The sequence below is a fragment of the Amblyomma americanum genome, chromosome 10 (genome assembly GCF_052857255.1).
Source record: "Amblyomma americanum isolate KBUSLIRL-KWMA chromosome 10, ASM5285725v1, whole genome shotgun sequence".
Classification (NCBI taxonomy): domain Eukaryota; kingdom Metazoa; phylum Arthropoda; class Arachnida; order Ixodida; family Ixodidae; genus Amblyomma; species Amblyomma americanum.
In genome coordinates this window covers 119130112-119144490 of record NC_135506.1, presented here as the reverse complement: position 1 = coordinate 119144490, position 14379 = coordinate 119130112, and the positions used below count along the sequence as shown (strand labels likewise).

General features: G+C 48.1%; 1 protein-coding gene and 1 pseudogene across 1 annotated transcript in view; one reads left to right on the top strand and one right to left on the bottom strand.

The window, feature by feature from the left end:
* Positions 1-14379, bottom strand: part of LOC144107491 (quinone oxidoreductase-like) — a 41400-nt gene that overhangs the window by 5450 nt on the left and 21571 nt on the right. The window contains exon 6 of the mRNA XM_077640507.1: positions 4932-5027. Within this exon, the coding sequence (XP_077496633.1) occupies positions 4932-5027 (96 nt within the window). The remainder of the gene's footprint in view (positions 1-4931; positions 5028-14379) is intronic.
* Positions 6584-8381, top strand: LOC144107489 (uncharacterized; annotated as a pseudogene).

Below are 14379 nucleotides of genomic sequence, written 5' to 3'. Positions count from 1 at the left end.
AAATATCCTAGAAGCATCCGAAGCACTCTTCAAGAAACACAATGCCCAAATTTTATCAGTAGGTGCTGAGTAAGGAAGTATACAGACCAGTATCTCAAATGTATGATACGCTCGATCGCTTAAATTCATTTTCACTTCAGGTTTAGTTTCGACTGTCGTGGAAAGCCTCGGGGAATAAAATAAGTTTCAGCCCTTTTGTTTACCTCTGGGCATGTGCAAGCTTTTGGAAAACACAGTCTTACCCGCACATGTCTGCACAGTTAGCCAAGAGGTAATGCTGCTTGAGCATTCAACACAATGTGCTGTCTTGCACTGATGAGCTATCAAAAGGCTACACGACACTGAAATTTTTCTGTCTACCATCCGACATGCAACACCATTTGTGCGTCTGCCATAAAGCGTTGACAGCATGCTGCTTTGCAAATAAATTTAGCTTCTTTTGATCCAGGGGCGCACAGCTTAATATTTAATGTTGCACTAGGTGATTCCCAAACTAACAATTTGGTTTGTGCTTGCTTGCTTTGGTTCACACACGTACTTCGCATTCAGAACCCAAATGACACAGCCAAGCTGGCAGGTAAGCAGCTAGAAAGAAATTAGCAACGTCCTTTGCACTAACGCTGGCTCAGGCCATCAGAGAGACAAAAACAAATCGTACTAACTTTCATTTCACTCTGTCTTTTCATTATTCACTACAAGCTCTGAAGGAATTTGTGCTACCATGAACCATGACTTCTGCTGCTACCTGGCAGATAAAACATTTCAAAGGGCTTTATATGAGAAACACTGATGAAAGGAAACAAATCATTACAATTTATTTCATTTATACAGCCCACTTTGCTTGCATTGCTTTTTCTGCAACATTCTGTATGTGACTGCCATTCTTCCATCCCTACGCTATGGAAGTAAATAAGTCAGCAAGTGTATAAAATCTAAGCAAAACAGTCAATGGCTGTTACAAATTTTAAAGAGGACGATAAAAATATCAATAACCAAGCAAATCACTAAGAGCTTATATAACTGCTTTTTTTCCCCCCCCTTAACCCTTTCAGATACGCATATTTTAGTATTGAAATCTAGGGTTCGACGGAAACCCGTCTGGTCGGGTATGTTCATGGCGGAAAATCTTCAAGCGCCAACCAATCGTTAAAAAGATAACGTTTCGGCCCCAGCTTACGGGGGCCTTGTTCACAATGAAAGAGACAGGAGTGAAGGTAAGTTATATACGTTTCATGGTATGATGCAAGCAGCGGGAGTGTTTGCCGTCGTCTGGATATAAAAAGGTTCTAGGTAAAGCCTTGTCGTCTTGCTCTTTTCTTTTCCGATTATCTTCGAGCCGTCCCAGTCGATGTCATGGCCCTCGGAGATAGCATGATCAGCCAGTGCGTTTGTTGCCAGACGCTTGTCCTTGACATCATTGTGGTGCTGCTGCAATCTTTTCCGAAAATCACCTGTTTCACCGATATAGACATGCTCGCAATCAGCGCAGGGAACCCTATACACGATGCCCGGGAACTTCTCCTCCTTTATCTTGTCTTTCACTGTAACCAACGCGTGTCGCAGCTTCTGCGTGGGTACATGTGCGACGTCGACTTCGTACGGCTGGAATATGCGGGATAAACTTTCACTTACTCCGGTGACGTAGGGTATCGGAATCCTTTTCTTCTTCTCTCGCTGGGGTTGCTGTGGCGGCGGGTGAGCTAGGCGATTCTCGGATTTTCGTATAAAAGAACTGGGATAGCCCGAAGCCATCAGGTCGCGGCGAACGGTGTCCAGATCTGTCTTTTTCTCTTCCAGCATAGAGCAGAGGTTCTCCGATCGGCGGACAAGCGAGGCAACAACGGACTTCTTGTGACAGGTCGGGTGTACGGAACTGAAGTTGAGGTACATGCCAGTGTGCGTGTCCTTCCTGAATACACTGAATGATATTCCAGGGCTGTCGCGTTTCACCAGAACGTCCAAAAAAGGCAGACGGCCATCTACTTCCTCTTCCGTGGTAAACTGTATGGCCGGTTCCATGCTGTTCAGGTGCAAACGGAATGTACTCACAGCCGATTTCTTGATTATGCAGAAACAGTCGTCCACATAACGAAGAAAGACTTTCGGGCGCGCGGCGTGAAGCATGAAAGGGCGCGGGACTCCAGTGACTCCATTGTCAAGTTCGCAGCGGTCACAGAAATTGATGCTCCCATAGCCGTACCATGAACCTGTTTATATATGCTCTTCTGGAACGTGAAATAGGTGTTTGACAAGCAGAACTGAAGAAGTCTGCTGAGGTCTGGAACTTCAATGGGTGTTCTTTCCGGTAGGGTTGCATCCGCCTGGAGCGCATCTGTGCAAACCTTCACGGCCAGGTCAGTGGGCACGCTCGTAAACAGTGACTTCACGTCAAATGACACCAAAATTTCGTCGTCCTCTACAACCATGTTGCGAACCTTTTCAATGAAGTCGTGTGAGTTGTGCACGTGCGTTTCGCTTTTACCAACCAAAGGGGAGATAACACGATGCAAATAGTTCGACAGCTTGTGAAGCGGGGAGCAGGTGAAATCGACGATTGGGCGCATTGGGTTGCCTTCTTTGTGGATCTTTGACAGTCCATACAGAGCAGGAGTGGAACCATTGTGGCAGAGGAGGAAGTAGTAGAGGGACTTGTGTTGTGGCGGGACAAAGGAGAAGACATCAGCCAAAAGTTTCTGCAAGTCCCTTTGCACCTTTGAAGTGGGGGTCCGATTAAGTGGCATGTAGGTTCTCTCATCTTCCAGCATGCTCGTCATCTTGTTCACATACTCTCGTTTGTCCAAGACGACCGTTGCGTTTCCCTTGTCCGCGGGCAGGATCACGATGTTCTCATTGCCATGCAATCTTTTTAGTGCCTTTCTTTCTTCGGGCAAAAGAGGATCAAGTCCTTGATGCCGGTTCAGCTTGGACAGCACGCTGACGACACGGGTGCGTGCCTCGTCGCGACGGGACGGCTCCACATTTCTTGACCGCAGTTTCCACGGCGCATACCATCTTTTTTATGTCCGGCTCTGGTCCCAAATTGAAACTGAGACCGAGGCTCAACACTGAAAGCTCAGCGTCGTCCAGTTTCTGTGACGAAAGGTTGTGCACAGTGGTCAGTTAGCAGTTCTGGAAATGTCCGTGCGACGAGGTAGTAGCCTTTGAAGCTTTCTCTCGTGCACGGCTTCGTACCGACGTGAGCGGAGACCAGCATGGAAGTTGGCGTGCAGCTGGATGCTGGCAAAATCATCGGGGCACTTGTACTCGAGCCGGCGGCGTGCGAAGAAGGCTTGGTTTTTTAGTGAGCGGACCTGTTCTCTGCAGACCATGATCCTAGCTTGTAGAAGAAGGCGTTCGGCTTTCGAAACAACGTGAACACCAAAGCGGCTTGCAACGGGCCTGTTCAGGCGTAAGGAGCGAGGAATCACATCCCGTGCCTTGCAGGTTAAGTTGAATTGAAGATGACCTTTAAATGCTGATGCACGGGTTTCTAATGAAATGAAGCGGCGAATCTCAGTGATGATCGGTTGGCCATATGCCTCACGAAGTGCAATGAAATCCAGGGTTCGACGGAAACCCGTCTGGTCGGGTATGTTCATGGCGGAAAATCTTCAAGCGCCGACCAATCGTTAAAAAGTTGACGTTTCTTTTATACGAAAATCCGAGAATCGCCTAGCTCACCCGCCGCCACAGCAACCCCAGCGAGAGAAGAAGAAAAGGATTCCGATACCCTACGTCCCCGGAGTAAGTGAAAGTTTATCCCGCATATTCCAGTCGTACGAAGTCGACGTCGCACATGTACCCACGCAGAAGCTGCGACACGCGTTGGTTACAGTGAAAGACAAGATAAAGGAGGAGAAGTTCCTGGGCATCGTGTATAGGGTTCCCTGCGCTGATTGCGGGCATGTCTATATCGGTGAAACAGGTGATTTTCGGAAAAGATTGCAGCAGCACCACAATGATGTCAAGAACAAGCGTGTGGCAACAAACGCACTGGCTGATCATGCTATCTCCGAGGGCCATGACATCGACTGGGACGGCTCGAAGATAATCGGAAAAGAAAAGAGCAAGACGACAAGGCTTTACCTAGAATCTTTTTATATTCAGACGATGGCAAACACGCTTAATCGCAACGAAGGCAATCTACCCCCGATATACTCCCGCTGCTTGCATCATACCACGAAACCTATATAACTTACCTTCACTCCTGTCTTTCTTTCATTGTGAACAAGGCCCCCGTAAGCCGGAGCCGAAACGTCATCTTTTTAACGATTGGTCGGCGCTTGAAGATTTTCCGCCATATTTTAGTATTGAGAAAAATTCTAAAATTTATGTGCGTATATATTGAAGCCTCTTGTTTCACAAAAATAACATTAATTTCTAAGAAACTTTTTATGCATGCTGCACACTGTGATGCTCCTGAAATTTTAGCGCCATCCATCAGGAAAACACATTTATGCTGCAAAATTATTTATTTTCTTCTTTCATCATCCACTGTTCCCAATGGAAACTCAGCTACAGTATCCTTAAGTAAAGCGTTCCACCACATCAGAGAACAAAAAAGTTACATCACCAGACAGCACTTCCTAGGAGCATCGCAGAATTGCACTGCATTCATCTTTATTTCTTGTTTTTGAAAAGCTATCTTTTTTTTCTAGGCATGAAATGGCCCTAAAATTCTGTCCAGAAGCGATTTCAAGTGCACCCAGCATTACTGACTTCATGAAAGTGTCTCTAGATGCTTAAAAACAAAAAGTCTTAAAAAACAAAAAACAACAAGTTGCGCGAACAATCCAAGATACTGTGCTACACATGAGTTAAACATGACTATTGCACCATAACACTTTGCAAGAAAACCATAGTAGCCAGTGTAAGGGACAACCATAGGCAGAATACATGACCATGCTAAAAGCGAACAAGAGATGACTCACAGGGGTAGAAGAAAAAAGAGCGGTGCCAATGATGGACGTCTCCCTGCCCATCATGTGGCGGGGGTCGATCTCGATGGACCCACGGTTGCCCACGACCTGCACAGCGAGAAGGCGACACATAAGTCTGCAGCTCACTGCAATGCAGCCTGCACCCATATTCTCATGCAACTGTAGCTGCAAAACTTAATATGCAAGGTGCGCCCAGTTTCAGTTTCCTTGGGCTAACATTTCTGCAGTGCAAGTGGCTCGTTTCGCCAAAGTAACTGTGACAAAAACTTTTAATTACAATTCTGGTGGCAAATCAGCAGCACTAAGAGGATCAGTGGAGCTTCAATAAATCAAGCAGCACGGTTTATTAATGCAAAAGCATAAGATGGCTCATCAACACAAAAACCCAGGCGTCGCCCAAAAAGTGGCAGCGTTCCCAAACTCATAGTTGGTCAGAATTGTGTGACATGATCAAAGAGGGAGAAATATGAAATGTTGACCAGTAATAGCAAGTACTAGTACTTTAAACTGCATTAACTGCGAAGGTATAGAATAGATCAAAACAGAATTGAAGTAAAATGAGAATGAAATCCAAATAAAATTGAAATAGAATAGAATGGGAATAGAATGTCAATGCTTTCATATTACTCACAAGTAGTTCCTTAAAAGCTCCCGACAAATGTTTTGTCACAAAAAATTTTTTGTCAGTCAACCCTACCACGGTAACTAAAAACAAACAAGACAGTAAAAACTAGAGTACAGGAACAATTCGTGATAAAATAGAAAGAGAGAAAAACCGGAGCATTCACTTCATGACCTACTCTAAGAAGGCCACACAAAGGCTGGCGTTCAGTGTCCACTTAGGAACACAGGAAGGCTATACAGTAAAACCTCGTTGATACGTTTCGTTTTTAATTGCGGGAAAAACGTATTATCCAAACCGCCTGGTTTTGAGAAATGTAACTCTTGAATGAGTTAAAAAGAAATTTGTTGACAATTTCACTTTACAAAAATGTCAATTGGCATTCTTGGCACAAGATCCTATTTCAGTGCTCGCTGAATTCAGTCCGCGTTCACGCTGTCTTTAGCGCGGAAGGAAATTCGTAACGCATCCGGTCCCTTGATGGCAGTGACGAAAGTAACCAAAATCTCTTCCCTGTCATTTTCGGATGCTTTTTAAGCTGAGTGTCCCAGACACGGGCAGTTCGTGTATATACGCATCGCTGCAGTTCACAGAAGCTTCGCCTCCTTTTCCTCATGCACTGAGAGGAAACCTCAGCGTTTCTCCTCTTCATATCGCGTCCCTGCAGAAAGGGCCGTCGCGAATGCTAGCGTGCCGTTTTCATTTTTTTCCCTTGGTGGTGGGTGCCACCAGGGGGCCAGGGAGTGCGGACGTGACTCACGTCGGTTCCGTGGAAAGTTGGTTTGTCTGGTGGAAATTGTGCCGATTCATGGAATAATTGTTTGCCATCACCTGAGGAAAGTCACATGGGTCATCTGGGTGACATTTTCATGAGCGTGAGTGGACGTCTGAACATTTTATGGCCTTTTTGTGTCGACCATGTTTCCCGCCTAGCTAAGCCGACCGCTAGCGGTAAACGAACGCGGCGGCTCGGCGACAGCCGAAGCCCCCGGCGCTCGCTTCGAAACACCGTTGCATGACCATGGAGGTGACCGTAGAGGGTACGGAGATTACACCCGAAGAATTGAGAACATCGGATTGGATCACTAAAGTGGGAAAACATGTTAAAGAACTGCAGGACCTCACGAGAGGCGGCAGATGGAGACGCCAGATTGGAACGCGGAGCCGAATCCGGAGAGGGCAAAAAGATAGCGGCGGAGGCAAACGCCGCATATAAAAAGCTGGGGCAGAAGAACGCGGAGCGCTCAATTGCGTCGTACCTTCCGCGTTTGCCAGCTAATGACTACAAGATAATTATTCGGCCGAAGAATGGGCTGGCGCTCGCGAAAGTTCCGACTACGAGGTTGAGTGCGGCGGTGCGTATGGCAGCGCAAATTCCATGGGTCAAAGGGCAGGACAAGGACGTGCTGATTCATAACAACAAACAAGGCACCCTGATTTTCAGCACCCCAGACATGGACACTGTCTGGAAGGTGACCAAGATTAAGTCTATCCATATCGACGACGACGAGTACGAAGTCACAGCGTACCTGGCGCCGCACGAGGACTGCGGGCGGGGTGTGGTGCACGGCATCGACCCGAAACTGACCATAGAGGAACTGACAGAGGCCTTCGGCAACCCGAGGAACCCGCCGATACTTGGCGTTAGGAAGATGGGCAAATCCAGTTCGGCGATCGTCATCTTCAAACACGAGACAGTGCCGAGGTGGGTGTACTGTTACGACGTACCCCTAAAGTGCGTGCTCTACAAGAAGCGGTACGAGGTGTGCTACCGCTGTGGCGAGCTAGGACACAGATCGGACGTATGTGTCAGCGCCCAAGTTAAGTGTCTGGGATGCGGAATCATAGCCCCACCCGAGGATCACGTATGCGAGCCCAAGTGTAAATTGTGCGGCAAAGGTCACTTGACAGCAGACCGGAAATGCAAGGAAGCTTTCAGGACCCCTTATACGATAAAGAAGAGGCAATGGGAGTCCAAGCTGGCTATGGAAGTCATGGAAGAGGAAGCGCGGAAGGCGAAGGAGACCGAAGTAGGAAGGAGCCGGTTCGAAAAGCATCAAGGGAGATCCAGGAGTCAGTCAGGAAACCAGAGCGAGTCGAGAGGGAAATCAGAGTCCTTCCCGCGTCTACCGAATCTGCGGGAAGCGGAGAAGCAAAAGAAGGCCCAACCCGGGACTGCGGGCCCCTCCGGAGGCGCTGTCGTCAACAACCCAGCGAGGCCCAAGTCTCCGAGCCGAAAGGTGGGTTGGGTGAGCGAAGCCTCCCAGGATAAACGCGATGAAGAAATCTTCCAGATTAAGGAAGAAAATCGATTGCTTAAGGCACAGCTCGCAGCGATGAGCAAGCAAATTGAGGAGCTTAGAATAGCGCTTAAGCCTAATGCAGCACCTGCGAAACAATCGCAGATGCCACAAAATCCAGTTGTAAGAGCATCAGAGGAGCAGGGTGCGGCTCAGCCGCCGGCTAAGAAGAGGGCGAAGGAAGTAGAGAAGCCCATAATAGATATGGACACAGAGAAAGTGATAGACATGAAAATAGAACAATTGGAGGCAAAATTTGAGGCCAAATCTAGACAGGACAATGAATGGCGCAAGGCTTTTGAAGAACGCATGTTAGGGATGTTCCAAACCCTCTCAGAGCAGCTGCATCAACGAGATAACAGTGTCGCAGAGCAAATACATCAGAGGGATAATAACCTCACTGAACAACTTAAGGAAGAATTTGCGAAAAGGGACCGGGCGTACGAACACCTCACCCAACAAGTACTAGGAAACCAGATGAATCAGCTGATTGGCAATCATGGCTCACAGATCCAGTAAAACCACCATTTGGCAATGGAATTGTAGAGGCTTCACGCGCAAGCGTGCTGTCTTGCAGGAATTCCTGAGGAACGGGGACCGACCGGAGCTAATAGCACTACAAGAATGCGGCAGAAAAGCAAAATTGTCGGGGTACAAATCATACGTAGGCGAGGGTGAAAACACGCAGGTGGCCACCCTAGTCAAACGAAACATCACGGCGGTGCAGCATAACATCGGGAGTACACAAATAGACCATGCTCTCGTAGAACTGATACCGCGAAGAAAGAGAGAAAGTAGCTTGTTCGTATTAAATGTCTACAGTTCTCCCAAACAAAGGAAATGTGAATTCGGGGATCTCTTCGCAACGACGCGACGTAAGATAAAGAACAACCCGCTGTTGATCGTGGGGGACTTTAATGCTCACCATTCGGCATGGGGATATAAACAGGCTTCAATCAAGGGCAGGAAATTGTGGGACGACATACAGACTCATAATCTGGATTTGATAACCGACCCGCTGCAACCCACAAGGAAGGGAAATAGTGTCGCGAGTGACACAACACCCGACCTCACCTTGACGGGGAGCGGCACTAGAGCCACGTGGTGCAATACAAACGAGGATCTGGGAAGCGATCACAAGATCATAGAAGTGGTGGTAGAAGGAGGCCCGACAATTTCCGGGAAACGGAAGGTAGAGGCCGTAAATTGGGACGCTTTCAGGGCACTCAGGGACAACCCGGCTCCCGTCTCTGACATTGCGGAATGGAGCGATGGGGTGGTACGGTCTGCTAAAGAGGCCACCGAAGCGGTGGAAATCGAGGGGGACAACGAAGCCGTAGACAGGAGATTAATAAATCTCAGGAGGAAAAAGAAAGGGTTGGAGGATCGACTTCGACAAAGGAGGTGGGATCGGAATATCAGGAAACAGATAGCGGCTTTAAACAGAGAAATTGAAGAGCACGCAATCGCACTCACGAAGCAGAATTGGGGGAACGTCTGCGATCAGATGGAGACGAATATGAGTACCGCACGAACGTGGCGACTTCTTCGCCACCTCTTAGATCCGGATAGCACAAAGTCAGTGTCCAAACAATAGCTGGAAAGACTGGCGCATCAGTTTGAAGGCACTAAGAAGGAACTATTAGAAGAAGTTCGCAACAGGTACATAAATCCTGCCGGACCCGAACCCCTCCCGGACTATGAAGGGGGAGAGAATTCGGAATTAGACGCCCCGCTCTCCCTGGCAGAAGTCAGAGCGGAGATTAATCGCCTGCGGACTAAGTCAGCAGCGGGGCCGGATAGAGTGAGCAACAGAATGCTTCGTAATTTAGACGACAGGTCCATCGCCAACATCGCAACGTACATGCAGGAGTGCTGGGAGAAAGGGACGATACCACAGGAGTGGAAACTCGCAAATCTCATTTTCATTCCCAAGTCGGGGAAGAAACTGGGCCTCGAGAACCTCAGGCCGATATCGCTCACCTCCTGCGTGGGTAAGCTTATGGAACATGTCGTTCAGACGCGGCTCAGTAGGTACATAGAGGACAATGGGCTATACCCAGACACCATGATCGGCTTCCGACCAAAGCTGTCGGCATGCGACGTGATGCTGCAACTCAAGGACCAAATTATAGACCAGCAAACCCGAGACACGAAAGTGATTGTGGGGTTGGATGTGGCAAAGGCATTTGACAACGTGAGGCACGTGTCGATCTTAGAGAATCTGAACTCACTAAATGTAGGTACGAGAGTGTATAGTTACATCAAGGACTTTCTTACGAACAGGAAAGCCACTCTCAAGATAGGGGAAGACTCCATCGAGGACATTATACTTGGTAACACAGGAACGCCGCAAGGCTCGGTGTTATCACCGACCCTCTTCAACATTGCGATGTTGAGACTCCCCGAACTGTTGGCGGACATTGAGAATTTAAACCACACAATATACGCGGATGACATAACATTATGGATAAATAAGGGGAGTGACGGACAAATTGAAAGCTCTCTGCAAAAAGCAATTGACATCATTGAAGAGTACCTGAATCCCAAGGGACTTAAATGCTCGGCCGATAAGTCGGAAGCACTGTTCCTGATGTCCCCTGGAAAACGGCGGCTACACCAAAAGCACGAGGCAGACATCCACCTGTATGTCAATGGCGGAGAGATCCCCGCGGTTGACAGTATCCGCGTCCTCGGGCTAAGGATTCAGGCGAATCGGAAGAATCATGAAACGCTTGCTAGGTTAGAAGCTAGTACAAATCAGACGTGTCGTCTTATCAGAAGAATAGTGAACAGGCACGCTGAGATGGAGGCGAATCTCTTGAGACTCGTGCAAGCCTTCGTAATCAGTAGGATAGTGTACGTGGCACCCTACCTGAAACTCAACGGAGCGGAACGGAACAAGCTCGAAATAATTATCAGGAAAAGTGTCAAGGTCGCACTCGGCCTACCCCCGAACACATCCACCGAGAGACTTATGAAGCTAGGGGTCTCCAACACTCTCGCGGAGCTCATTGAGGCTGCCCTTACCGCTCAGCATCAAAGGCTACTCGGTTCTGAAACGGGGAGGAAAATTTTAGAGAGATTGGGCTACGAGCCCAAGCATGAACATGCCCGCTCACGAGACATACCACGACAAATCAGGGACAAGATTAAAATCCCTCCGCTGCCCAGAAACATGCACCCCGCCTTTCACGAAGGCAGGCGCAAAGACAGGTCAGAAGCATTACATGCTAGGTATACAGGTCGACAGGACGTCCTGTATACGGACGCTGCATTATATGAGAGCAAAGCCGCACACGCGGCTGTGGCGGTTAAGGAAGACGGAACCCCGGTGGTGTCAAGACAGTAGAAGCTGAGGAAGTGGCGATAGCCTTAGCCGCCAGCCAAGGAGGGGTCAAGGTGGTGATTAGCGATTCAAAAAACACTGTGAGAAATTACGAATCGGGGAGGGTGACGGAGACTGCCATCCGTATATTAAGCAGGGAAGGAGGACCCAGAGAACTGGTTCTGCTCGTTTGGGCACCAGCTCACCAAGGACTTAAAGGGAACGAGGAGGCTCATTCGGTCGCTCGAGGTCTCACTTACCGGTCGACCCCTGGGACCTCCCAAATCTCTGGAAGTACAAACAGCACAGAGGATATGCGCGCATACCAGGAAATCACACACTACTACAGACTAAATCGTCAGATTTATCCGGGAGCGGACAAAACGCTCAATAAAAAGAGGAGGTTCTTTGGAGGAAATTACATACAGGGGTTTTTCCCAACCCAGTACTCTACAGCAAGTGGCATCCTACAGTATTCAGGTCAAAGTGCAAATTTTGCGATCAGCCAGCAAATTTGGTCCACATGGTGTGGACGTGCCCGGCTAAATATGATAGCTCACGCACTATAGAATCCTGGGAGGCTTTGCTCCGCAGCCCAGACCCCAACGTCCAGCAAGACATCATCGGTCAAGCCCTTGCTGCTGCTGTATCCCAAGGGATCCCGGCCGACGGCTAGGGCCGACAGGGGAGATGGACTTCTCTCCTGGCGTTCATTGACTGGTGTTACAATAAAGTTGTTTCTCTCTCTCTCTCTCTCCCTTGGTGGTGATGGTGATAGTGGTGATGATGGTGGTGCTTCGCCTCATTGCATCAAGGCACTGCAGGGAAGCCACCACAGCGAGTGAATTCCGCAAAAAACATGTCGTGTGCCCGCTCGTTCGGCTCACTTGTATGTTTGCGGAAGTGCGGTTGGTCAATAAACATATTTTGCGGCCACAATTTGTCGAAATTTTAAACGTAGTAGCCGGGAAATCGTGTCTTCCGGGAACGTATTAACCGGGAAAAATATAGCGCAACTCTATGGGACATTTTTAATGTCCGCGATTTGGAGCGCACGAACCGGGAAACTGTAAGAAACGGAAAAGTATCAACGAAGTTTTACTGTAATTAGAGTAATAAGACATTTATTTCAGATACATTAAAGATCCTTTCGGTGGAGGACTTTACATGAGGGGAGGGCTTATAACATGGTGTTAATAGAAGAGTGATTTCACCACTGCTATACATTGCCCTAATTCAAACAGATGGCAGATGCTGCCATACTGGCCCTGTTTATACACTCATATTATTCCATATGCATACACACTTTAGGATAACTGCATTCAGTAAACACTCAGGAGATTACCATCAATCACTGCATTGTGCTTTATACTCCTCAATGGATGCACTCAAGTCCAGTTTTTTTGTCCTTTCTATTTTTCCATTACATCATGGCTAGCAACAACTGTGGCTCATTTGGAAGGCTTTGCAAGCCAAGCAAATCAACTGTGTTGCTCAGACATACTACATCCATGACAGACCAAATAGAGACTGCTGTGTTGCAAAACTGTTGTATGGTTCAGGAATGCATTTGGGCAAGTAGCTGCCGTCCCTAAGTCAGGAGCACAGTTCTCACTGACAGCCAGCCACACACAGATCTGCTTTCACAAGCTCATTTCTTTTCTCCACCAATCTGTGGTGGTCCTGGAAGATTCAGTGACCAGGCCACACATTTAACTAGTATCTTCCTATTTCTGAAGTCCACTCTCTTGCTGCTGGTCACTTTCCATGTCCTCCTAAGTGAAAGGAGCTCGGTCTCATACGGTGATTTTAGCATGCAATCATGGCTGCTTCATGCAGCTTCACAACTCAGCACCCAAAACAGCACTCAGTGTTCCATTTTCTGATATTCTACTTTCTAACCACTCCTAAAACCTGTGCGTGATACATGCTAGGGCACAACTGTCTCCCCAAAGTAAAAGGGAACTGAAAAAAATGCATTCCCTCTCATGGCTGAGAGCTAGTAGACATAAGCATGAAATGCTTTGCCGAACCAGCGTAGCACATTCTAGAAGCTGACCCTTGTTCCAAGGCAAACTTTCATATCGGCAAAGCACAACCATCCATTCGCAGCGTTGCTCAGGTAAGAAAGTGCAACATGTGTGGAGTCGCGGAGACATCCTTCGGTGTGGAGCAGAACCTGTTGTGGCGGCAGAAGGTATTGCACGCAGATGTACCAATTACACAATAGTCGTGTCACTCTCGCATTGCTCACACATCGCGAGGAGTGCGCAGACGCTGCTCGGGCTGCAGGGCAAAGTATAGCCTACTTCACGCTACTCGCTGGCTTCGCCCACTAGGGGACTAGGAAGACGCAGTTGTTGAGGCATGTGCTGCGCTGGCAGCAGTGCAGCACATAGGCTCCAGGGGACAGACGGAAAGTTTTGAAAAAGTTCATTTAGGCTCGCCTTTGTGTTCTTCCTTCCGTTCACTCCATGTTCTCCCTCCGTTCTGGTGTGAAGTTCACCCCCCGTGGCATGCCGACAACTGGAGCTAAAAGCATTCATACCGTACATACTCGCCTAATGAATCCACTTTTTTTCCAGAAAAGTTGACATCAGTGTGGGGGAGGGTTCATTATGCGGGAAAAAAAGTTTCAACAGATCTTTTTGGAAGGGTCAAGATTTCATGTCATCCTCATAGCTCGTCCGTCCTTCCGTCATCAGCAAACGCAAGCAGTCACCATTCGTGCCACTGGTGCTTAGCATCGTTCACTTTGACATGACCCAGCAATTTTGTGGTGGTAGCTGGCGGCGGCCGTCCTATCGCGGCGAGATAACGCAAACATGCTGAACACCATCCCTGAAGATCAGGCGCGCATTTTTTACGAGAGGTTAAAAAAAAAAACACAGGACAGTGAAGAGTGTGTAATGCGATTCTCTGGCAGGAGTTCTCAAAAAAATAAACAAACAAGTGGTGATGTTATGGATGGCGGGTCGAATCTCGGCGCACTTCCAAGGTAATCGATGCGGACGGCACGAGAACTGAGGAGCCAGCTACAAAAAGCTAAACGCTGAAAAAAAAAAAAGTAAATTCTGGAAGACAAAAGTGGGAGGCGGGTTCATTAGGCGAGTATATACGGTACTTAATACCAGTCAAGATAAGATGCAGCATATTACTTGGAATTCGTGAACAGTAGGAACTTCCTGC